Raw genomic sequence first — 25556 nt, forward strand, 5'->3', positions numbered from 1 at the left:
GTAAGGTTTAAGGATTTTTTTTTACAAATGCTTCAAAATAATCTTTTACAAAAACCTGATCGGTTTCAGTTTATTGACATTTATTGATAAAGATTGATAAAGATTTCCAATATATTTTCAAAAGATGGTAAATGCATATCTCCTTAAATACAGAGTTTGCAGTAGAGTTGAAAGGTACAGCCTAAAAGCAGAGGAAGGACTCACGGGGGCTTTTTTAAAGGCTCTTGGCTGAACTCAAATTTGCCATCTTCTGGGGTGTTTACCTTTGCTCCTTTCTGCGTTGGATATTGATGCCAGAGAGAATGAAATGTGGTAATAAATTCACTAGGAAAAGGGATGGAGAAGCAGTGTTTATTGCCACCTTGCAGGGCAGGGATTGCAGAATTGACAGAATCCTCATACAAAGTCACTTCCACTGCTTCCATGAAAAAGTCAAGTATGGATTTATACATACTGTTTTCACACATTGGTATCTCTTTTTCACAACTGGGAGACTTTTAAAATGTATGGATGATACCTTTATGTCTCTGATTGGGTTTTTTTAGTATTTATAAATTCTGCAGCAGCTTTGGAAGAGCAAAGGCTCCAATCAAAATGTCGCAGTAATGAATTTGGGAAAATGAGCCAAGTAGCTGCTGTGTTATGATGGGTAAAACAATAGAAAGACTAACCACTAACTACATTAAAGTAAGCTTTGAGATAAAAAAACATGGAACAATGAGAAAAAGTCAGATGCTGGATTTATTCTGGGTTTTTTGGTACTTGCCTTTTGTTTTGTTTTGTTTTTATAAAGGACCTGGGGAGTATGAAGTATGGCACAGTAAATATAATAATAAACTCTCTTCTAGACAAACCTGTAATACCGAAAAGCTTACAGGTCTTGAATATCATTCTTTAAAACCAATTACTCTTCTGAAACTTGTACAGTAACGTAACTAGTTATTGTTTGTTGTGGAAAATATAAAATCCTAAAAGAACAGACCTAGTGATTTTTATTTCAATAGGAGCAATTGATGATCTGATTAAAAGACACACAAAGGTTACTGTTGAATGAATCTAGTAAAATAAAAACATATATTTGCTTTTAAGAGGTAAAGTGTAATTCCCTAGCATGTGAAGCAGCAAATGCATTGGATTAGTGTGATCAATGCCAAATACTGCTGAGTGTTTGCTTTTGGGTAAGGTCCCTATTAAACTGGATGGAAGGGGGAATAAATAGAAATACATGTGAATACAAGAGTAGTTACACAGACAACTGAAGAATTATTATTGGCTTTGTGGAACTGGTGGCCCAAGGAAGCCCACTTTGGTGTCTTGATCCCTAGGGATCAAGGAGGAAGGTAGACCCTGGTGCCATGTCTACCTTCCTACTTCTGCCTCAGGAGCTGCTTTCTGTGCAATGGAAATGGGAGTGCTCAGGCTGAGCTCTGCCTTGAACTCCAGCCTGAGAAGTGGACTTTGTGCAGCCTGCTGGTGGCACCTAGTTGTGTTGGTGATTGACATTGTAACTACTGCTGTCTTAGGTCACTGAGGTAAAGTGACACCTTTTAAACTCTACAAATGCACACTGCTGGAAAATAGGAAAATATTTACATATATTCAGATTATACCAAAAGGAAAAATGCCTTGAGAATTGTTGAGAGTAAGATAGCAAAGAAGTATGTTTAATGTATTAGAGAAATTGAGGGAAAAAAACCCAAAATGAAACAAAAACTAACAAACAAACAAGCAAAAAAACCCCCAAACCCCCCCCTCCAAAAAAAACAACCCTGTGAACAAAAAAAGCCAACAATGAAAACATTTACATTTTGATCTTTCAAAGCACTTAAATGTATGAAACTTTCATAAAAATACTGACACAGCATGTTACAAAGAGGAGTCAATGCAGAAATGTTTTACAGTCAAGCAGGTGAAACTGAAAAGCGAGTGAAACTGAACTGAGTGCCTCAACTCAATTACCAACCTGTGTTTTTCCAATGAAACTTTACTGGGCAGCAGTCGTGGACTGTGGGCCAGGTGGGCTATAAATTGAGAGCAAAGGTATTCTCTGCCCCTTGTGTACTTTAGGTAGCTCTGGAAGAGTGTGCTGGATGGATACACATACAGCTGCTGTCACTGTTCTCAGAGCAGGATAGAGAGGAAAGAGGGAGGCCTGTGGCGTCTTTGCCGTGCCGGGCAGCTTGTTGGTGTACTGAAAGTGCATGTGTTTAGTGCCTGCTGGAGCTGCCATGCCTGGTGGTCAGTGCCCGCCCAGGCAGATCTCTCAGATGCTCATCAGCAAGGTGATCTCAGCTGCAGGTGGAACACTTTCCTTGTATGGTTTCTAAGTGGAACTGCTGGTGTAGGCGGCGCTTCCACTTTTTAAATGGCTCTTTGCGTTTCAGGCCTTGCAGTGGTTTGCAAAATTTTCCCTGCTTTATAAGGAGATTAATGAAGTTAGCAAAAATTTAAAGAAGTTCTGTAGAAATTGGTAAGGGAGAGTGTGAGAAGATATGGAAAGCTTTGTAATTATGGACTGTGAGATGGATAACTTTTGCAGACCTTTGTAAGCTTTTGCAGTTACACAAAATAAAACAAGGGCAATCAGTTCTTCTGACTGCAAACGCAAGGACCTGCTATGAGTTTTAAGAAGGACATTTTTCCTTTTAGACCCAGCATTATGTGGTGAGGTGGTGCTTTTATTGTATGATGCAAAGTTTATGGTGCAGAATCTTCTGCAAAGCCACCCACCAACAGTTAGAAGCAGACATGTAAGCCAAACCTATGTTGCTGCAAATAAAATGGATGAATTGCAATTGTCCTGTCACAGGATGCAGTTGGTTTGGTATAATTCAATGAAGTTTGCTTTAAATGAAATAGATATTATTTCAAGTGTCTGCTTTGCTAATGTGGAAATTATACTTTAATTGCTTCTCTTGTTGAAATGAACTTTAAAGGGATAATTAGGCTTAGGAAATAACGAAATAAATACAGAAAGTTTCTTAAATGTATACAATAGCTGTGGACAAGATTTGAGTTTTTCCTTGCAAAAACTTTAAGTGGCATTTTTTAACTACAGTATTTGAAGACCACTCATGTAGATGAAATATTCTTATTAGAGTAGTTGCAATGAAGTCAGTGTGTACAATCTGGCTTTAGGAGCAATAGTTTTTATTAGTTCCAAATGGTGAAATCAAAAATTAATATCTCATTTTAAATCCTCTCATGCTGAAGGTTTTATGTCCTTTGGAAGTCTGCATTTATTTCCAAACAATCATGGTTTTCTTTGCTATGAATCATGGAAAAAGTGATGAGGATGAGGTGTTTCTCGTTTAAGAACAGAGGACTCTTCATCTAAGGCTTAATTGTGATATTTGTGCAAATGATAATTGTAGACAGCCTGGTCTTACGAACAAATACAGAGAACTATCTAACATAGGAACGTGGCACTTAGAGTAGCACTTTCTAACTGTCCTATTTTTTGTAAGTAGCAAATCTGAACTGTATTATTTTTGAAATTTATTATTTGTTAGATTGTAAGAAAAAAGAGGTGATAAACAAGTAGATTCTAACTGCATAGTTAACATTGTTTGCATGTTTTCTGGGATGAGTCCTGAAAAAGAGAAAAACTAAGGTAAACATCAGATTCGAGCTAACATGGAAATTATTTTCTAGGACTTTATGGGTAGTGTACAAAAAGGTCATAAATTATTGTGCATAATAATGTCTAAAATGTGTGATTTTATGAAAATTTTTGTTTATGTTGTTTAATTGCGTAATGTGTCAGAGAAACAATGGTTTATAAAATATAGAAATGTATTTTTAATTACACTTTAAAAGCTGAAAAGGTATGATCAAATCAAGTTAAAGCACTGTGGTGCATCATTCTGTTGACAATAAGATATCTCAAACATCTAGATCTCTGTTCAGTTTTTACTTCTCTGAGAGTACAGCAAATATGAAAAGCTTTTTATTTAATTGATAGCATCTTGGGTCCATGTCTCAGATACACGCTAGAATGTGATTCAGTAGATTCTGATAATTCAATAATAAATATAAGTGACATTAGGACTTAGAACAGATTGTGTTTGTTCCTTCTATCATAGTAGAACTTAAGTAGACAACGTATTGAGCAGAAATTTTATATGGAGAAGACAGTTAATGATGCCTGCATTCTTAGGGGTAAAGCTGTTAAAAGCTGGGCTGCTGAGAAATTTGTCCGCTCTTCTACTATTGTTGTTCCAGCACAACAAATTGCAAAAATGGTAACTTTGGTAGGGAAGAAAGGTAGTTTGGGATTATTTTGTGTCTGTGGCTTGTTGGAGTGAAATTTCTAGCTGAAGTAAAGAATCATAAATAATCAAAATCAAGTTGAGAAGCTTTAAAACATGATCCCTGAAGCAGTGGTTGAGTGGACGTTAATCTGAAAAGTGAGGCAATGGCAGAGGTTTTACTCCATTTGAGTAAACAACACCTCTTGAAAGGTTTCACCATCTTTCAAAACTAAAAAATTTAAGGAAAAAGACTTCTTCAGAAGGTCTTTAGTTTGTACCAGTAGAGCAGGGAAGTTTTTGAAGTGTCAGAGGACACAGGAACTTTTTCCCACTGTGGTCTAGTTAGGGATGCATTTCAGTAAATTCAAAGGCAATTATTTCCTGGCTGGAATGAGAAGCACTTGTCTCATGCTTTCATTGTCTACATAGGTATGACTAGAGCTGATGACTGTTGCAGCAAAACTTCTTTGATCTGAGAAAATGTAGTTTCATTTGCAATAACCTTAGATTTAATACAGCAGTTTTTGTATACTTTTACACATATTCTCATGAAACTTTTGCATTTGCAACACAGGTGAAGAACAAGAGCATCACTGGTAGCTTTCATCCTGAATTACTGAAGTGATGTTTCCCATCAGCCTTATAGGCTGTTAAGCCTGCTCATTTAAGGAAATTAGACTTCAACCCTTGCCCAGCAAAAAGTTTTTTATGAGTTTTGGGTTAAACTGTCCAGGGATGTTTTAGCTGTTATGACCACTGAAGGTTTACCAGAAGCCCAGTCATCAGGGCATATTCAATTGTCAGGGATTCTGACAATTCTGAAAATTGTCCTAATTTTTCTGACAATCTACATTTACAGTACATTCATTAACGCTACAGTCCTTCATAGGTTTCCCTGTAGAAGAGACACTGTCTTCATGTTATAAATCGTTATGTCCTGTATTGTTTCAGATGTCTCTCCTAGTACCCAGCTTTCATTTTTCAAGAAGTTTACTTCACCCTCACTTATGAATACCCACTCTTTTGTGTGACACTAGTTAATCAATTTCACATTTATTCATAACATTTGAATGGTCTTCATAATTTTTATTTTCGCAACATTGCTAAAAACCTTATGGACTGATTAGAAGTAAACAAACCTGCTCATCTATTCCTATATAGATCAGAAATTTAAATGTTGCAGTAAAATTCCAGATGTGATGCAGACAAATGCCACTGAAGACAATAGTAGCCAGGCAAATATTGAATACATGAAAGTGTAAATAATGCAAAGGTTTTTTAGATCACTCTTTGGTGAGATAACATAGTTGCTGTCCTATTACTCATTTTATTTCAGTCTTGCAAGGTTATACATCTCTCCCAGTAAACAGTGACAAATACAAACCCACATTTATACAGCACCACTTCCCTAGCTTCTGCCTGTGTTGTTTTGGAGAGTTTTTTTTACTTCAAGACACATTTTTTAAAAAAATTTTTTCCCCTTCCCTGGTGGTCATATATGTCCACCTTTGAGAGAGCCAAATGAACAAAATGCCTGTTTAAATTCTTACAGGATTTTCATTTTATGCAGAGCAGCAGGAGGAATGTTGTGCCTTTTCTGGTGCAGAGCTAAATTTCCCACCAGAACCATATGTCTGCAAAGCGCACCTTCTCTCTCCCTCAGTGGATCCCAAGAGAAATGAGCAAGAAATGTGGCAACTGCCTTCTTTCAGCTACAGGCAAGTATAGCAGGACATTTTTGTGACGCCTACAGCACTCAAGATTGCTCTTCATTCCAGTCCAGTAAACCAGAGATGCCAGGTGACTTGCAACAGAGGCACTGGTACACAGAGTTGCTTCCCTTCTCACCAGCAGCACCCTGCAGGTGGTTGCAGGAGTGACTCAATTCACTGTAGTCTTGTGAAGGTATTTCACATGAAGGTATTTCACAACCTTATCAAAAAAAGAACCAAGTGACAACGCCCGAGGCATTTACTTAGAGGACAACAGGGTTTCTCTACTGACCAAATGCTGCTTTGAGTTCTAACTGAAAATGCAGCCAGTGCTAAGCTTTATTTGCCTTAGATAAACCCTTGGGTGAAGAGCTGAAAGCTTCTCTGGCTGTCAGTGAAACTGGACCTTGACAATAATGTTAGATGTACATGCTAGTCTGCCCTTGAAGTCTGAACCCTGCAGTTTTGCCAGCACTGTCTTGCAGCAGTGTGGACCTTCAGTCTTAGCACTTGTGAGTGGTAGTAAAGGCACGGTCTTGATCCAGATTCCTTAGCCACATTTTCATTGTGTGCTGTGGGAAACACCAGCTTTTTCCTTCCATCTGCCATGGCTGTGTCAGGTGTGGTTTACTGTAATGTAAAATCCTCTGTAGTAACTTTTAGTTAGTCAGCTTTGATATGGCGATTCTGCTGATAATCAGCAGAAAGCTCAGTGTGGATTGCAAAAGTGAAGAGGACAGAGGGTTGTGGTTGGACAGCAAAAGGCATCTCAGCTGGCACGTAGTAATGTATTGATGTGTGACTTTAATAAGGAAGAGAAAAGGAAAGTCATGTCTAGTATGATGTACATACTATAACTGGGTAATACAGGCCTACAACCTTTATTAATTCTTATTTATATTCCTGTAGCCCTTCAGGACTCTTGATCCTATTGATGCCAATGCTGTATAAAGACAGTAGAAATACATAGTCCAAGTTACTGATGAGTTTACCATTCCCATAGAGCAAATAGAATGGGAAACAAGGAGGAATTATGTAGGGTAGTAGAAGTCATCTTGGCATATCAGAATCTGACATACCTTCGCTGGTTTTACTAGGCTTTGTAGTAAGTAAAATCCTAAACAAAGAAGGGGAAGGTTTTAAAAGAATATTATATATTAGATTTATATGTTTCTTGGGAGCTTTTACCAAGTAAATAGGTGATGCAAAGAATCTTGTCTGAAAGATCTTGTTAGAACTGAAATCCCTGAGGAGTCATAAAATACTGCAACTGAAGGCAAATGTTCTGCATACGATGCCATAGAGAAGGGACTACATCAACACAGAGCAGAGTAACATTTTAAGAATGACAGGTAAAGAAAATAACCATTGCAGCAATGTCTGATGTGTGTAAGACGTAGTTTGCTTTGTTAAAGCAGTTGAAAGAAGGCTTGCAATAATTCAGAACTAAGTGCCAAGAGACTGTGCAGAAAATAGGGAAAGTTGCAATTTATGGCACCTGTAAGTAAAATGAAAGAAAACACCAAGTAATAGTCATGCTTTTTTCTAAGAGTCACGTTTAATTTAAATTCATGTCATGTTCGGTTGCTAACTTTAAAGTGTAATTTAAAATACAATTAATTTCATCTTTCTTCTTTTTCACTTTTCAAATAACATGGGCTTGACATTACTGCCTGATGACATTATTTTTTCCCCCTCAATTTAATCCATCCTCCCATTCATTTTTTAGGTGTATCAGCCATCTTTATATTTATGTAACAGAGAAAATTGTTATCCGACTAGTGTTTAAAAACTGCCTAAGCATATATGAGTAAAATGCCAATGTGCACTTCCACTTACATTTCTATCAGGGAAATTCACTTTGGATTCTAGGCATCAAAGAGGGCTAGAGAGGAGAATGGCTTTCACAGACTTGTGTACCTGCATGAGCATTTGAACTTCAGGTGTCATTCTTTGTCCTCAAGAGGAGCAGCATATTTAGAATTAAAGATACAAAGAATGTCCTCAAGTTGCTTGCAGTCACATCAAATTGCTTTCATAAGGGACAATAGCTAAATAGATTGACAATCAAGACAAGTTCTGTCCTGTGTAAACGGTTGTGAACCCAATGCTAAAGGTTGTACTGCTCAGGAGTGCAAATTCTACAATCACCATGAGAGATCTGATGCCACTGTGAAGACCAGAGTTTGTTGATTTGCTCTGGTGGAAGACTGTGGATATGTTTATTTTCAGACTTCTTGCTTTTACTGTAGACAAATATGCTACACTTCATATCAAGCAAGAAATACTGCATATTCAGGATTAAATTCATGTCCTTCATCTTCTGATCCTTGCAAACAGGAAATAAGCATTGCTCCGCTCATCAGCGGAGTCCTAATCTTGCCTGTTCTTCAATCTGTGATCTTTAAGAGCTTCTCATGCATTAGTAGATAATTTCATTCAGCTTGTACATGCCTTCTGGAAAACAGAACAATTCAGGTGTCAGAATCAGCTTTTAAAACTGGCGGTTGCTGGCAAATACTTGATCATAGAGTACTTGAACACCATCAAATTAATGAATGACTCATTCTGTTACTACCTGTTTCTACTAAGTGGAGCAGATGAACAATATGAACAATAGTCAGACCTTAGCCTTGGCTTGATCAATTTGCTTACAGTGCGTGTGTTGTAATAATTTCTGTCCTAAGTGCCCTTAAGACCAGGCTGCTTACCAAGCCAAAACACACTGCGATAACTCCATAATGCCGGAGGTGGTCAGGGGCTGCTGATTAAGGAGTGTGAATTCCAGATAGAATTGATTAATGCTTTGATACCTGAAAATATATGGGCCTGCCTTTTTAATTTTCTTCATCTTACATATAGTTCTCCTGAACAAGAGCTGGAAGCAAAGATTTATTTTATTATTTACTTCAAAACTGGATAAAAATAATGATGTTGAAAGTTAATACAGTAATCAAATATAAGACTTTGTAGAATTTTATTCTCTAAAAAACCCCTCCTGCAGATGAAATAATTATTAGTGCTTTCACTTAGTTTGAGCAATTTTAATAAATAAATAGCTGATGCATTGCATAGTACTGGACGAACTAGCTGACCTACTGATTTTCTTATGAATCAGCATAGTCAAAAAATATATCAAGTATCATGCACACAATGCTACAATTTTTTAAAGTAACTATAGTTCCTCCATTTAATTTCTGCAAATTTGAATAATTCTCACTTTATGAGTATTTTTAAGGATGCTGAGCTCTTTAGGGGAGCCATGTAATACTGCAGGTTGCTGTAACATAAAATACTAATTAGCATCATATAGGTTAAGTGGAATTTTAGTCATTGTTGGAAGCTGCTATGAGTGATTATTTTTCCTTCACGGTACTATTAAATGTTAACATGCAGGTAGTATAATACTTCCTGCTTCTGAAGAAACACTAGAAGAACTCATGTTCATGTCCTGAGATCCCATCATATACCACAAAACGAAGAGGTTTAAACTGAATTTAAGGTACCTTGCTATCACAATAAGCTGTTCTGGTGATGAGGAAGATAGCAGTGCATATACACCATGTCACAGCTCACCTGTGACAGTATTGTGACACCGCAGGCAGTATATTTTATGTGAGACATAAAACTCCTACTTTTGACAGCATTTGGCCCTTACAGCTGCTGTGCCACATTGAAAATGCCTTAATCACAAAGGCAGGAATGATTTTGCTTCAAAGCAAGCTGTTTTGCCTGCCACCATTCCTCTAGCCTTTTTGAGGTGGATTGGGAAAGAGTCATCTAGCATTTCCCTCCCCCAGTGAATTGGCTTAAATAGGTGGTTTTTTGCCAGTGGGGTCTGTACTGATAAGCTCATTTCCATTCTAGCTTTGAGCAGGCAGAACTGTGATTATGTCATTAAATCAACATCTGGCCCTGGTTTTCCTGACATACTGAACCAAAAGATGTCTGCTTTTATCTTCATTCCCTTGCTATTATATGGGGTAATTTGTTAATTTATTTGCCGAAAGAGAAGTCTTCTGCATAATAGCATTTACCTTGACAGGAAGAAGACCTAAAGAGCACTGTCTGTTTTCTGGGGAGGTAGGATGTGTTAGGGCATCTTCTGCCTTGTCCTCTTCCCAGTGGAGGCTCAGTGGACTTCTGAAGTGCTTAGCCTTAAGCTGTGGCTGTATTCTTTCTCTTTAACTGTTGATGGGGTCTTGAGAAGAGGAACTTATAACACCATTTTGACTCATGGAGAGAGCAAAACTTCAAGTAAATTCCCATTAATTACATCATCACAAGACTGGACAACAGATAAGTGGAGGAAAAAAAAAGGCTTAGTATTGAGGACAGGAAAGAAGCAAGAAATGCAGCAAACTTATGAGGGACTCGTTTGAAGGAATGCTGAGAGCTGTTGAGGATGGAAGATGAGAACTAACTGGAGAAAATGAGAGGAGGATTAGATGGATTTTTTGGTACAATCTACCAGAGAAATGGAAAAACTATTAATTCAAGGCTTTCACAGAATTCATTGTATGCCTCAGTAAGTACACAGAGAGACAAGATCCAGTTTTTTAAGGACTCTGTGTGGAAAAAGGTTTCCAATTAGTTAGTTTATTTTGCAGTCTCTATGTTTTTAATAACGGATTTTGTATTTTGAAAGCTAAATTCTGAGATTTCTTCTGGATTTTCTGGAGAGGGTAAGGCAGTTATGGATGTGAGAGATAGAGAATAAATTTACAGGAGAAATATAGAATGTGTAGAAGAAAGCTCTGTGAATCAAAATGTGCTAAGCTTCAATGAGAAGCAATGAGAGATTGCTTTATATTGAAGAGTAACTGACACAAGTGAGTAAGAGCTAGATTGGAATGAACCTGCAAGTTAAATGTAGCTTTGTGTATTTAATGAGATATTTATACTTTTTTTTAAAGAAACTGTAAGATTTTTTTTATTAAAACAAAATATTAAAGCAGCACAATTTATAAATAGTGTAAAGGTGATGATACCTCTAGATGTGTAAAACTGACACTGCTTATTACCTGGCTCATTTTAGCCTCCTTTCTGTTTCACCTGCCCCATAAAGAAGCTTTTGTATTTGTGATGCTGATAAAGCCACTGTCATTCCAAAGAGACAGTCATCTTCGGGAATTTGCCTGTTGTGCACATGCATGTCAATGTGTATACATGCATGTGCATACATATACACAGCATGAATTAGAAAATTGGTATTTTCTCTGTCCAAGTTTTGAACATGTGGTCCGGTGTATGTGTTCTATTTTATATGGTAATAAGATAAGCAGAAATAATATAGGAAAAGATCACTGAAGGACTCAGAACAACAGGAAGATATACTAAAGTGAGTAAATAATAATTTTACTATTATTTTTAGGCCCTGCAGAAAATCCTAAGAAACTTTTCTTTTGTGTGTGTGTGTGCTAAATACTAATATAATCTTATTTCCTCTTTAACAGTTGTTATAACCTTGGGAAAATTTTTAAGAACAGGGTACTCTGTTACTGGGTTTAAAAAGTTGTTTTTAATTACCCCCTTTGTTTATACATTAGAAATGGAAAATGTTCAACCCCTGCAGGAAAAAAAAAACCAAACAAACAACTGAACTTTTAAGTGATGCTGCTCACTTATTATTTTGGTCCCTTAATAGTTTACCAGCCTGTAAATACTGACTTGTCATAATAATCTGAAATGAAACAGCTGTAGTATGTTCACTGTATTTACCTGGGATGAATCACCTGATGCTTGCCATATTTCTACAGGAAAGGAGAAACTTCCTCTAAAAACTCTGCAAAATGCAGTAGTAACATCTTGGGGGTTTGTTTTATTGTTTTCAGGGTGCTGGGTGCACTGCACTGGTGGTAGCTGTGGTGGCAAGGAAGTTAGAACTTACCAAAGCTGAAAAACATGTGCATAATTTCATGATGGACACCCAGCTAACTAAAAGAGTAAGTCACACTTTATATTCACAACTGAAAAGGAATACTGTGTATTAATTTATTTCTGAATTTGTTTTTAAGTAGTCTCCTGCTTGGTATCCTTGCTGAACTTTATCATGGGTATTGTTTTGAAAGATTAGAAATTGGATGCCTTGAGTTTTCCTTTAAATTGAGGACAACTGCAAGTTGTCAGCAAATTTTAAGGATTTGTATAGAATATTGTATAGAGGGCCCTTGTAACTGGAAGGTATTTGGTGTTAATTAGTTAATTAGCAGTTAAGTGCTGTGAAACTAGACTATTGTATTAAACCAAAAGCTTTTGCGCAGCATATGAAAATATATTTTTTGTAGCTAAAATAGATGAAATGACAGATAAAAACAAAAATTTCAAGCTATGAGAGATGTTCTTAAGAAAATAACATACGTTTTCATATGTTGCAACATATGAACAATAACAGTGAGGCAGTCTTTTCAACTGCGTTTTGTACATAATGCATGATTTATTTAGTGGCACACAGTTCTGAAGGACCCTGAAACATACTTGTATATATTATTTTTAGAGGAAACTGCTTTTCACAAAATAGGAGCCATTGGTATTGAAATATTTTAAATGAAAGAAAATGCAGCAAACAAGGCAATACAAATCCTTTGCCGAAATAAAACAGGTCAGTGTTGAGGGAACAAGAAAAAGAATATTAACTGTACAGTGCACTCAACTTGTTCAGTCAGTCTTCATTATTGAGAAGAGCCTATGTGAACACAAAGGTGCTTATAATCACAGCTCAGCAGAACTCAGCAAAGTTTCTCCTTAGTGGTGGGTGCCTGAGATGGAGGCAGTCCTTCTGCTCCAGGCGAGGAGGAGGAGGAGGAAGAGGAGGATGGCTGCCCCAGCACAGCTCCATGCAGCACTGCAGCACTGCACGGCTGCGGGTCTTGTGTTGCAGAGAGCCCTGTGCTGTCCCCACGTGCTGTGTGTCTCAGAGCACTGCTCTGGCTGGGCTGGCTCTCATTGCTGTGCTGCTCACCACTAACAGCCTGTATCTCCTCTAAGGAGTCAGAGCAGGGAGAGACTACGGGTGAGTGAGGAGAGAATCCCTATATCGGTATAAGGGGTGTCTGACAAGGTGTCTCTCTGTGCTCGTTGATTTACATTCCCATTGCAGTCAGTTAAGGTGTTCCTGATACTAGACCACAAGAAATAATTTGTCCTTTCATAATATAGTTACTGTTTTAGTGTTATCTGACAGCTGAGCCCAAAATGTGTCTCAGAGATTGGCCAGATTTTGAGTCTAGTCTTTATTTATGCCTTTTGAAGTTTATTTTGTTCATCTACTCTTCATATAAATCTCAATGTTAGTCTAATACTTCATTAAATAAAGCTTTAAGCTTGTGAAACTCACAGCACATGAAAAGAGAGCCAAGCAAACAAATCTAAGATGCACATCAGATCACAAATCATGCAGATGCTGGGGATTTTCCTCACAGCCTGATGATAGCCATGCCTTTCAGGAGTGCAAGGGCTACTTAGGGATTGTGAGGCCGTCTCTAAACCAAGTTGTGCTTTCAGTGAAGACAGGACAAGGTTCTCCAACACTTACAGGTGCAAGGTGAGGAGGCTGTTGCTGGGCCAAGCTATTGCATGACATTCCTGCAATGTCTTAGCCATTGACTTAGCTCTGACACTGCAGTTACTGGCATGATGTAAAGCTGGAGGAGAGAAAATAAAGAGGAATAATTAGGACAGTTTTTCTTACCAAGTATCCTAGTCATTCAGCCATTAATCAACATTGCATTTAAATTATTTGTATGTTTTTAAGCAGTCTTGAAAATTTTGGAGGGCCTTAAAAGGGAACTGTAGGTACTCTTTAACATTTTATGGAACGCTGAATTTAAAAAATAAGTCAAAGCGCTTTTTAAATAGAACTCTGCCTACGTTAATTGACAGCACATTTTTTCATCTTCTTGGAGATGTTAAAAAAGAAACAAGTATAAAAACTAAATGCCACCCAAAAACAAAAAAATAAAAGAAAGGGACAGAGTGCTCAAACAGCTCTGAAAGTTTAAAAGACTGTTACATGGCCAAAAGAATTAAGAAGTGCTAACCATAGAATAAGAAAGAGAAAAATCTTATGGTCCTATTGAATACACTTAATTAACATACAGATAATGCATTAGTATTTCCTCACTGTAATTTATATTGCCATAAACACCAAACAGTTCCAACTTTTTGAAGAGGGAAAATTATTCCTGGATGCAAAAAGATTTGATCTGAGCATCACATCTATAGAAAAAGGAAACTGCTCAGCAGTCCCCTTTATCCAGTTGTTGCTTTCTTCCCTCAGTGCTTCAGCTTCTTGAGGTGGCCACTTCCCACAGTTAAGACAGCATTTCAAAAGCTTTAGGAAGAGTTAATAACAGAAAAGTAAAAACATAACAGAGTACTACTTTTGTCAGCCTGGTGTTTTTCTTTTATTAAACAGGTGAAAAATGCAGCGGCCAATGTACTCAGGGAAACATGGTTAATTTATAAAAACACAAAGCTGGTTAAAAAAATAGACCATGCAAAAGTAAGGAAACATCAACGCAAATTCTTGCAAGCTATTCATCAGTAAGTACTATTTTGCTTTCTTTTTCCTCCCAAGGTGTTTTCTCTGTTAGTTTCCTTCTCTCTCAGTCACTCTTAGTCCCATCCTGCCCCCTTCCTCCTCTCCCTCCACCATTCCCTTCCCTTCAAGATTGTTCTGGAGGTTGATTTTCTTTCAGAGTAAGACAAAGATAACCATTTACTGTATTATCTATTTACAATAAAATAAGAAGGTACACTGGCAGTTTATGTCCATATAAACCGGTGAATGTTTTTTAGAAGTTTCCCATAATTCTTGAATTATCTAAGACTTTTTTTGTTCTATGCCACTGAGACTGTCCTTTATTTTTATGCATTTTCTTCCGGGTAGAAAAATGTGAGCTACAACAGACAGAAGAAAATTAAAAAAAAAAAAATTCTTTGTAGTAAATGTTTTAATATTGTAAAGTCAGAATGATGTGATAGTAGAGAGTATGTATGTAGTGTTTAATAAACAGAATATCGTCAAGTATAATTTCATGGCTCACCAGCATTTAGCCTCTCTCCACTGTATATTCTCAGTGCATAATATCAAATGTTGGTATGTCAGCTATGACCCTGGCCATCTATTCTAGAAAATGGGAGTGTATGCCAATAGTTGAGACCATTGAGCACCCCTGGCATTATTCAAATGAGTTCTTCCCCTCTGCATGAGAGTCTGAAAACAAGCCTGAGGCCTAAAACTGGTAGAAGGTTTAAGCTGCACCATGGTTGTGCCAAACTACAAGTATTTATCTAAAATTTGCAGTATGTATTTGTCATAAAGCACATCCAAATGAGCAGAATTGCACAATGGTTACTGTTCTTGGAACTACATAAGGGGGAAAAAAACCTCAGAGTTTTGTCCTCAGGAACCGGGGAATTTTGGTCCTCAGGACCATTTTGAGGAATGGTCAGGGTCTGTTTGTTCCATTTGTTATTCACATTCAGCTGAGGCAGCCATTTGTACAGCCTATGAAGATAGTTCCAATGAGTTACAGGGAAGAAGTAGACAAATTAAGTTGAGTTTCAAACTGATGGTTTCATAACTTTTGAGTGTAGGTCTGTGCCTGAGACAGCCAACGAAGTGATGTGAGGGGAGCATCCATGATGAAAAGAACATCTAAGTAGCATCTTACAGGAAAGACAGGAAAAGATGGCCAGGTTTAATCATTTCCTATTAGTAAATTTAGACTAACAATCATTCTCTCTTTCATAGCAATGTTTTAAAGCAGTAGGTAACTAAGCTTAAGCTATGAAGTACTCTGTAAACCTTGATTACTGTATTACATTTAGCAAACTTGCAGGTTGAAATGTTACTGAGTCATTGTGGAGATACTTTGAGGAATAAAAAGACAACAGAAGTTGAGGCATTTTTATGTGAATATAAAAAGCATATTTTTATATAGCAGTTTGGCCACCCTACTTAGCTTAAAGGATTGGGAGATAGAGGGGTTCTGGGGAGAGGATAGCATGTCATGTGCATCCTTGCTGGACTTGAATCGTTGATTGAAATGGTTGTTTCTTAACATTTTAACTTTACTATTTATTCTGTGTGTGTGTGTTGTGTGTCTGTGTGTGTGTGAGCACATATGTTCAGAAAAGAATCTAAAAAGCACAGCAGGCTCGATCTCCAGCTTTTTTTATCAGTCAAGCTCAGAAGAACTTTTCAGGATATAAAGTGTGTTCTGCATCTCCCTTAAAAATTAATTAATCAGGTGGAGGGAAGAAGTAATTTTTTCCTAGGTGTGACAGCTAGATTGCACAGCTATCTTAATAATTTCTCTGTCTTTTACCACTTTGCACTACAGCCCCAAAACTTTTGTATTCAGGAAAAAAACTGCAAAAGATAATTTTTTCAATATGCTGAAGAATGCACCATAAATGAAAAGATTGCACTAGCAGTTTGCTTTCTTCCTGTAGCTGATTAGATGGATGCAAATTAATTTTCCATCTCTTTGCATCTTTGTACTTTTTCTCAAGTGACTTACAATTTTCCATCTTTCTAGAGTCTTAAGTTTTGTTTAGTCCCCTCCTTCACCTTCAAACATTTCATTGGAGACAAAAATAAAAAGAGTGGGCTCTCTCAGGGCTGATTTAATAGAAGAAACCAGACCAGATCATGATTACAGTCATGGTCACAGCTCTGAAATGTGTTCAGCTGCTCTGAATGTTCTGCTTCTCGTGCACATTAGATAAGATGAAGGTGAAATCATAAAAAAGCATATTATGTATTGTATGAATAAGAAAATCTACAGATGATAGTTAATGGGAAGGCTTGAAGATATTGCAGATTCCTACATCATGAGTGCGAGTTAGATGTTAGTTAGTTAGACTCCTCAGGCAGCTACTGATCAAAAGTAGCAACTCCTTAGGACTTTCCACCTGCTGAATCGAGCCCACTGTGCTCATTTGGTTGTTTTAGTATATTTTACACTTTGTTTTCTTTTGTTTTGTCTTTTTTTCAACAAATGAAAATAGAGCTCGGAAGTAAGTTGTATAAGCTGTTCCTTTCTAAACTTGCAGAATTTACCACTGTCTGCATGCAAAAAATAGAGTTTTTATTTGTGAATTTCAGTGGTCTGATTGCTGCCATGGAAATGCGATCCAGAATCATGATCTTTTTCTGTGATAAGTGAAGTTCATAAAATCAAAATTTTATCTTGATGAATTACACTAAGAAAGTCTGTTGGTTTTCTTTAAATCCAGCTGCTGCAGCTAAAGACTTGCCATATCTATATGTTCTTACAGCCTGTGGTAGGTGTTGGGTTGGTTACTATGAAGAATTATCATGTTGGTGTCAACTGGTAGTACAATAATAATGAACTTCCTGGAATTTTAAAATTAAAATACTGCTTGTCAAACAGATGAGTCAATGAATCTTAAGAAAAGCAGAAAACACATATTCTGCACATTATTTGAAAGAATGGTCACCAAAATTCTGGGGGTTTCATTCTCCAGTAAAATAATTTCCTTTGAATAATTGTTCTGACATTTTGATAATACAGTTCTGTACCTTGGAGACTCCTTTTTTGCTTTACAAGATCTCCACCTTGTAGCCTCTGAAAACACGACTCCTACCGTCTGCCTTTTTGTTGCGCTCTGAAAGAAGCTTCCAGGGGAAGAAGAGCATATGGCATTCCAGTAACAATCTCCTGGAGTGCCAGTTTTATGTGATCAGTTCATTTCTACCTTAACAGAGTTATTTCCGTTTATATTTTAAAGATATTTTAAAATTATATTTCACTCTCCACAACTTACTTTCTCATACCAGTTAGCCTAGATATGAAAGGAAATGCTTGTCAACTAAAGAAACTTTTTGGTTTTGGAATATCTTCAAGAAGGTTTTCTTTAGACTACCTTTCTAAGTAATACCATCACTGAGAAATGGACAGAGAATGCATTAGCAACCCACCTGTCACGAAGGTTGCCAAACTCACTTCCATTTGACAGCTAACCAGATTCTTGTTTTGGTTGGCACTTGGCACACTGGTAGACTGAAGTGGTATCTTATCACAAATCTACAAACAACCTTTCTGGTAGTCAATCTGGAAAACATGGGGTTTGTATCAGCGAATGTATAAGAAGGGTCATGTATCTTGCAAAAAATGTGCATAACCAACAATAATGCAGATAAGTACGCATCAAAGAAAAAATGTACCCTTGCTGCTTCTTTCACAGTTTTTCAATGCTATAGTTTAAATAGTAAATTTAAAATGTAATCATATTTAGATTCACAAATTATCCAAAAAAACGAAATGTATTGGCAAGCATGTTGGTTATTTAGCTGCTGGTCTGATGGAAGTTCTGTTTAAAGTAAGGAGAAACTCACTTATCACTGTATGTTCATCAGGTTCCGACACCTGCTAACCCAATCCATTTCCGACAGAACAGGGCTAATACCTGTATCTAGTCATGTAGGCATGGGAAGATTCTTGATTGCTACAACAATAATGACAAAAAACTGTTGTTCTATGTTTCTTCCTATATCTACTTGTCACGATACTGAGGCTTTGAGGAATGTTTTGGCTTTCTTTCATGTAGTCTGGATAAATTGTTATCTTCTTTATTGAATTCAACTTTGACCATGGCAAATGGTATTCTCAAGGACATCACATTTCCTTGCTGTTTCCTTTTTTGCGGTGTTGAAGAAGCATGCTTCTCATTGTAGCAGGCACATGAAAGATTCTGACTCTACACAAAGTAGTCAAGGCATTGTCCATGCAGTTAATTGCTCTTGTAAATTTTGTGCATGCTCTCTAGAAATCCTAGTATGACCTCATACAAAAAAAAAAATCTGACTTAAAATTCCACTTTTTAGATTAAGAAGTGTAAAAATGGAACAAAGGAAACTGAATGATCAAGCCAACACTTTGGTGGACCTGGCAAAGGTTAGTAGGCAGTTACTGTTGTTTCAGCATTCATCCTTTCAAAATGAACAGTTTTTTAGTGAAAATGTTATGCATTATATGTGCAAATATTGTTAACAAGGTGTTATATGTAGCAAATGAAAATATGTGTGTGTTTTGTGGTAGCACCTACATCTTGGAGAAGTATCCTGATGAAAGTTTGAACATGCCATTTTTTTTTATTTTTTTGTACATTTGAAAAAGACTTCACAATTGAGAGGCTGATCCTGAGAGCTCCTGAGCTGACTGCAGAGGTCATGGTAAATGCTGAACTGTGAGTGGGCCGTAGTGGTGTAGTGCTGTGAAGTAAGAAGACTTTGCCATGTGGTGATAGTGACTGTGCCCTGACAGACCATAGTAAATAGCCTCTAGATTGGAGTTAGAGGTTCTGTATTCCTGTTCCTGTTGTCTTGTGCAGCAGTAACTTTGGACAAGTAAATTTAGATCTGCATTTATTTAAGTTTTTATAATGAATAATAGCTGCCTGTTTTGCCAATATATCATAAGGCTTTTTAAATCTTTTTTAAACCATTTGAGCTGAGGTAAAAGAGGCTATTCAGGTGTAAGCTGCTTGTTTATTGTTGTTAGAATTTTTCATAAGCATGTAATAACTAGAAAGCTAGAGGTCTGAGCTGATAGCATTTTGGACTTCCATTGGAACTTAATATTTAACAGTTACTGTGACTTAATTTGAGGCTACTTTAGAAGCACTGATGGGCTCTTCTTAAGGGTTTCTTGTACACCTCTTCATTTACCTCAAAATCCTCCTTGATTTCAAGTGCATCAAAGCAAAGATTAAACTCTTCAGTGTTCATTCCCCTCTTGCTTTACAGAGCCACGTGACAACTTCAGGTGAAAATACAGTTCAGTCTAATGCTTCTGGCAACTAATAAGGACTTATAATACATTATTTTGTGTAGACTACTTCACTTTCAAGGGTTATGCTAGCATCCTGAAGCAGGAGGCAGAGCAATAGGTTATAAAACACCTGATACTGAAGTGATTTGGTTACACTTCAGGCAGTCATTCAATTAATTTTCCTTTCCTTTGGATGGTTCATAAATTTCAACTGATTTTTTTCTACTGAATTATATCCAGTTTTGACTCTAGTTTAAATAATCTGGACCCTCAATCTATAAGAGGCAGATATTCAGCCATTATGTTTTAAGCAAGTCTCTTTGAAACAACACATTTCAGATTACATTTTTACTGACCATTGTGCATTTTAAAGTACATTCTATATATTTTCTGTATTCAGCAGTGTTTTGTGGAGGCCAGATAGATTGGAGAGTGCAAAAGTAAAAAAAGCATAGAATTGAGTTTTTACTTCTTGAAGTACTTTTCAAAAAAAATCTACTCAACTCCTCTTACTGCCAATTCAAGAAAATCTGCCAAGTTGAAGGAGCAAGCCAGTGAACAACATTTGTGCTCTGTTGAGCTCATTAGAAGAATGAAGGTATTTAAAACCAGAATCAAGAACAATTAAGGGTGGAATACATCAGTGGAGCCTTCAGTCCCCTGGTAGCTTACACTGACTGTTCAAAAAGCTTAGCCTGGTGCACTCCCAAACATCTGAATTTCCAAAAGGGGCCTGGTCTTTAATTGATTTCAACTTCGACGTCTAAAGTGCTACTAAAAGCCATTATGTTTCTACTCAAGAAATCTAGTAGAAAGTTTAGTCTACTGTAATTTAATCTACAGGGAAAATTATTTCACAAAAGTAGATGTTGTTATAATACCCATCTCCTGTTTTACAAACCCTTGTACAGTTGTGCTACTTGTTACAATACTTGTAAGGTCTCTCTAAACCTTTACTTACATCCTTCTACTTTCAGACTCAAAACATCATGTATGACATGATTTCTGACTTAAATGAAAGAAGTGAAGATTTTGAGAAGAGAATTGTTACTCTGGAAACTAAACTGGAAACTTTAATTGGTAGCATTCAAGCTCTTCCTGGACTGATTAGCCAGACAATCAGCCAGCAACAGAGGGAATTCCTCGAGGCTCAGATACAAAATTACGATAAGCATGTTGCCTACAGTGCTGAACGATCACGATCTTTGTCAAGAAGAAGGAGATCATCCTCCACAGCACCACCAACTTCATCAGAGAGTAGCTAGAAGAGAATAAGTTAACCGCAAAATAAAGACTTTTTGCCATCATATGGTCAATATTTTAGCTTTTATTGTAAAGCCCTATGGTTCTAGCCAGCGTTATCTGGGTTCTGATGTCAGAATCCTGGAAACCTGAACACATTTTAGGCCAAAATGAGTGAAAACTCCTCTTTTTTTCCCCCCTCCTCCTCTCAGATGCACAGTGAATGCACCTAGTATTGCTATATTAGATTGTTCTTCCTGTAATTTCACTTTTTATTCATGCACTTCAAACAAGCTTTACTACTACAATACATAATCTAATATAATAAAAATGTTAATTTCTGCACATAGTTACTTGATTACTTTGACCTAACTACCAAAAAAAAGATCACAATCAAAAGACCTAATTATGAAATTTAAGAAACTAAATCGAAGCTTAATAATTATCTCTAAGTATGAAAGCTAACTGTCTAAACTTTGCTTGCAGTGGAGGGGGAAAAAAACCAATATTAATCTAACAGTGTGCTGTGTATGTATAGTCATTTTAAAAGGTCATGAATGGCTTTGATTTCTGAAGTGATTAATTAAAAATACAGTTTATCCTAGAAAATAAGTCTCAGAATAAGCTATGGGTTTTAAAAATATTCTTAGGGCTTTTATTTAACATGCATTGGTACACACACACACATAGATAATATATATATACATATGTATTTATGTATATAAAATTATTTATGCAATGCCCATAGCAATGATCTTTTAAACTGACTATTCGTAAAGCTACTGGCATGCAAAAAGCACAGGCAAAGTCCTGTTTTCTTATTCAGAGTCTCATAACAATGCCAGGTACGTTTGTCCAGATCAAAAGCATCACTTTCACCCAGAAGCCTCCTAATAATGCTATTTGGGTTTTGAAAGTGTTAGGTTACTACTTTCTCCACTCCTTTCTTTGTGTTTCTGGAGTGAATGACTGACACACAGACTTAGAGTACACACGGGTGTGTGGTGGCAGCACAGTGTTCTGTATACATTATGTTTGGGCAATCCCCATGGTTCCTGCTATGCAGTCAAGCTTAGCAAAACACTTCTAGCAATATTTCCAAAATCTCCTGTCAAAAGCCAGCTGTAGACTGGAGTTACAACAGAAGGGTATCTAGAGTACTTTATTTTCATGCATAAAAATAAGGTCTCCTACTTTATTAAAGAAAAAAAAAAAAAAAACAAAAAAAAAAAAAACAAACAAATCACAAAGCATAGCCACCAGTTGGCACTGGTGAAAAGGTTTTGACTGACATTGCTCCTGGTTTATGCTCCAGAGTAGCAAAACTAGGTAAGTTTAAATGCTCAGTACATGCAACTTGCATTAACAATTCCTAGTTTTAAACAGGAAATTTGACTTTATGAGACATTTTTAGTACTTGCTATTTACAAAATGTGCCAGTCCAGTCTGCCTCTCCCCCAGTTTACAGCCAAGGTGACATCTGTAGCTAAAGTGGCAGACATGGCTGACTGTTTCTATGTCTGCCTGGAAGTAACCAGCTTGCTCATTGAAGAAAGTGAGGAAATGCACATTGCTCCATGAAACACTGTGACTTCTGGTCAGCAAGGACAGGCAGGAAAGAGTAATGCAGGAGGTCAGAGCAGAGCCCTTCTGGGCAAGACAGAAGAGCTTTCCAACAATCAGAATTCCCCAAACCAAATACATAATCTGAAAAACAGCAGACACTTTAGGCCTATTCAAATTAAAGGATCTTCCTTTTCTGGTGTTACGAATGTATAAATGATGAATGTATAAGTGACATCCAGAGGTATTGCATGCTTATTAAAAGGTCAATTACTTCTCTAACTTTTTATGTCCTTGAGAAAGATGATGAGTTCAGTATTTTTCCCCCTAGAGCAGGACAGTTGCATGCCTTTGGCGTGCCTTATTTACAGACTGTGGTATTTTGTGACTGGAAATAACAAGCAGTATGCATAGTATTTGCAGTTCTGCTTTTGTTTTTATGGAGATCATTTTCAAAGGAAAAGACGGATGTTATATAGTCCTAATACTTTTCTAGTGCAGTCCTTAATTAGATGATATTGTGAGTGGTCATAAGGCCAGTAGTGATTAATAATATTGGAATTTAATAGTCAAGATTTAGAAATCTTTTTTCTCCTTTTTTGCATTTAGTTTAGAATACTCTTCTTGACATTGAATGTGAAATACACTTTCTGTAGCTTGAATACATTCCTTTTTCTCCTGTCAGCTTGAACTAGCTCTTTCATTGTTTACATCTTTTTAATATATGTATTACACCCATTTTTTGCACAACTGGGTTTTTAAAGAACTGTAGGTCCACTTTGAAAATTTTTGTCAATCTGTCAATTTTAATTAAGATCCAGCTACAGGTATTGGGCTGGCTATTTCTGTTGTGAAAGAGCAGCTGTCAATCTTTGACCTCTCAATTTCTTTTACTCACTAGGACTTGGAAGCGTGAACCTAATATTATTGCCACAGCTTTATGCAATGGTGAGATTCATCAGGATTATTTCCATCAGTAGCATTCTGTAACAACCTGCCAAATTGTTCTGGATTCCTTTATTTTCTTTTTAAAGCAAAAAACAAATGATGTCACCATGTTATACTCCAGTTCTACATCTTAATTTACCTTCAAGACCAGTACAGATATTTTATCTGCATTTTCAGCACGTATGATTTTTTTCTTATAATATCTGATTTCAGCACTAAGGTGCTGCATGGGGATACACTACATGAAAGGACTGATATAAACTTTTATTCAGGAGAGCACAAAGCACTCTTGGTTTGATTTTCTTACTCTTGACACTAGACTCCTTTTAGTCTTCCCTTGTCTGACTTTTGTAGTATCACAAATTCCATTACTGAATGTTTAGTTCCAAAGCTTTAGCTCTACCATTGTCAACATATATAATCACCAAAAGGAAAACATATCATCATGACAGATCGTGGAAACTGTATATTTAAATGTAGACTTTTCTTGTAAAGATTGTTTACAAATGACAGGGAGTCTTTCTCAAAGCATATGGCGTATTTACCATATTACAATTGTAAAGCTTCATGCACCTCTTGCCTTAGTTTCACCAGTAGGAAAATTCTGCTTTTGGTTGCTATTAAACTCCTTTTCACTACATTCCAGACACTGGTTCCATTTATAAGTTTCTTGGGAGTGTTGTTGCTAGTCTGCTTTTTTAAAGACAGCGAGCAGAGATACCTTGCTCAGAAGGACTGAAATGTAAGAGTACAAATAGGCCTGTTCACCATGCTTAAAATTAAATACATTGATTTAAATAGTACTTTTTACTTACATTTACATTTTTTGCAGAATCAGAATAATGTGTTCATATGTTTTATGCTTGCAAATGCTCTGCAATTTTTGATTCTGTAAATCATTATGTATTTTAAGCTTGCATATCTTTCCAGACAGACTTGTGCAACTCAGCTCTTTACCTCCTCATGTTCCATAAGGATGTATCTTTTATGGAAAGAGATTTGTCATCTAAAAGTTTGGCATCCAGCTTAGGAGCTCTAAATGCCTTCTGGAGGTTCATACCTTGTGAGCTATTTCAAAACTATGGCTCCCCAGACTGAGTTTGGAATCACTGTCATCATTAGAGCAAACATAAGTGATAAGTATACTGTTTTACAAATTGTAAGACTCTTTCCATGTCAGATCATATGTAAACATTCAAGCTGATATGCCGCACATTAAGAGCATATCTAAGCATAAAAGAATAAAAGGTGTTCAATGTGTCTAAAATTCAGAATAAAATCTGTAACCCTTATCAATACTAAAAATTAAAATTGTTTGTAAACTCTTTTCCCCTAACAGTTATGAAAAATTATTACTAAGCTTTATTCACAGAAGGTTTTCTCCATCTGTCAAACTTTGTGTTCATATCCATTCTTTTTTTAAAACCAAAGTCCTTAAAGTCTTTTTTCCTTTTATTAATAATTATTAAGGGGTGACAAAATAATTATAAAGGGGTTACAAGCAATGAAATAGAGGGGAAGGTGGGAAGGAGCTAACATATATGTTATTTTCAGAATTCCACCTCTGCGTTAGCATATCTAAATGATCAGGTAGAAATGGACACAAATTTTAGCCAGCACTGCTGGCTACCCAGGCACCCAAGCCTGCCCTAGCCTGGGAAGAGCACTGCCATATCTGAAAAGTTCTGGGGTGGAGCTTACACGCACTCAAAGCCAACCATTTATGTGTGTGGAAATTAATGTCCACAGAACCTTATATGTGTATGAAATTAACATACAGCTGTCAGTTAGGGCTTACAAATGTGATCCTGTATCTGTTGGCACAAACTCAGAGAAAACTAAGCTATAATGTATATTAGCCTTTTTATTCTGAACCTTTTAAGGGGGATCTGTAAGATCTTATCTCTCTCCATGACTGAGAGAATAAAAAAAAAGAGATGCTTTGCAGTCAGGTGCGCATAGGGTTAGCTCTGACTTGCCTGAGTCCCTCACTGCACATCAGCTTTGGTCCAGAAACCACAGGGTTTTATTCA

The 25556-nt window shown here is 36.7% G+C and overlaps 1 protein-coding gene across 1 annotated transcript in view; it reads left to right on the forward strand.

The window, feature by feature from the left end:
• The window catches only part of KCNN2 (potassium calcium-activated channel subfamily N member 2), a 71606-nt gene extending 46756 nt beyond the window's left edge, over positions 1 to 24850 (forward strand). Inside the window, exons 5-8 of the mRNA XM_063179910.1 lie at positions 11800 to 11910; positions 14382 to 14509; positions 18825 to 18894; positions 20748 to 24850. Coding sequence (XP_063035980.1) covers positions 11800 to 11910; positions 14382 to 14509; positions 18825 to 18894; positions 20748 to 21035 — 597 coding nt within the window. The 3' untranslated portion in view covers positions 21036 to 24850. The remainder of the gene's footprint in view (positions 1 to 11799; positions 11911 to 14381; positions 14510 to 18824; positions 18895 to 20747) is intronic.
• The last annotated feature ends 706 nt before the right edge of the window (positions 24851 to 25556 follow it).

Source organism: Melospiza melodia, chromosome Z (assembly GCF_035770615.1).
Source record: "Melospiza melodia melodia isolate bMelMel2 chromosome Z, bMelMel2.pri, whole genome shotgun sequence".
Lineage (NCBI taxonomy): Eukaryota > Metazoa > Chordata > Aves > Passeriformes > Passerellidae > Melospiza > Melospiza melodia.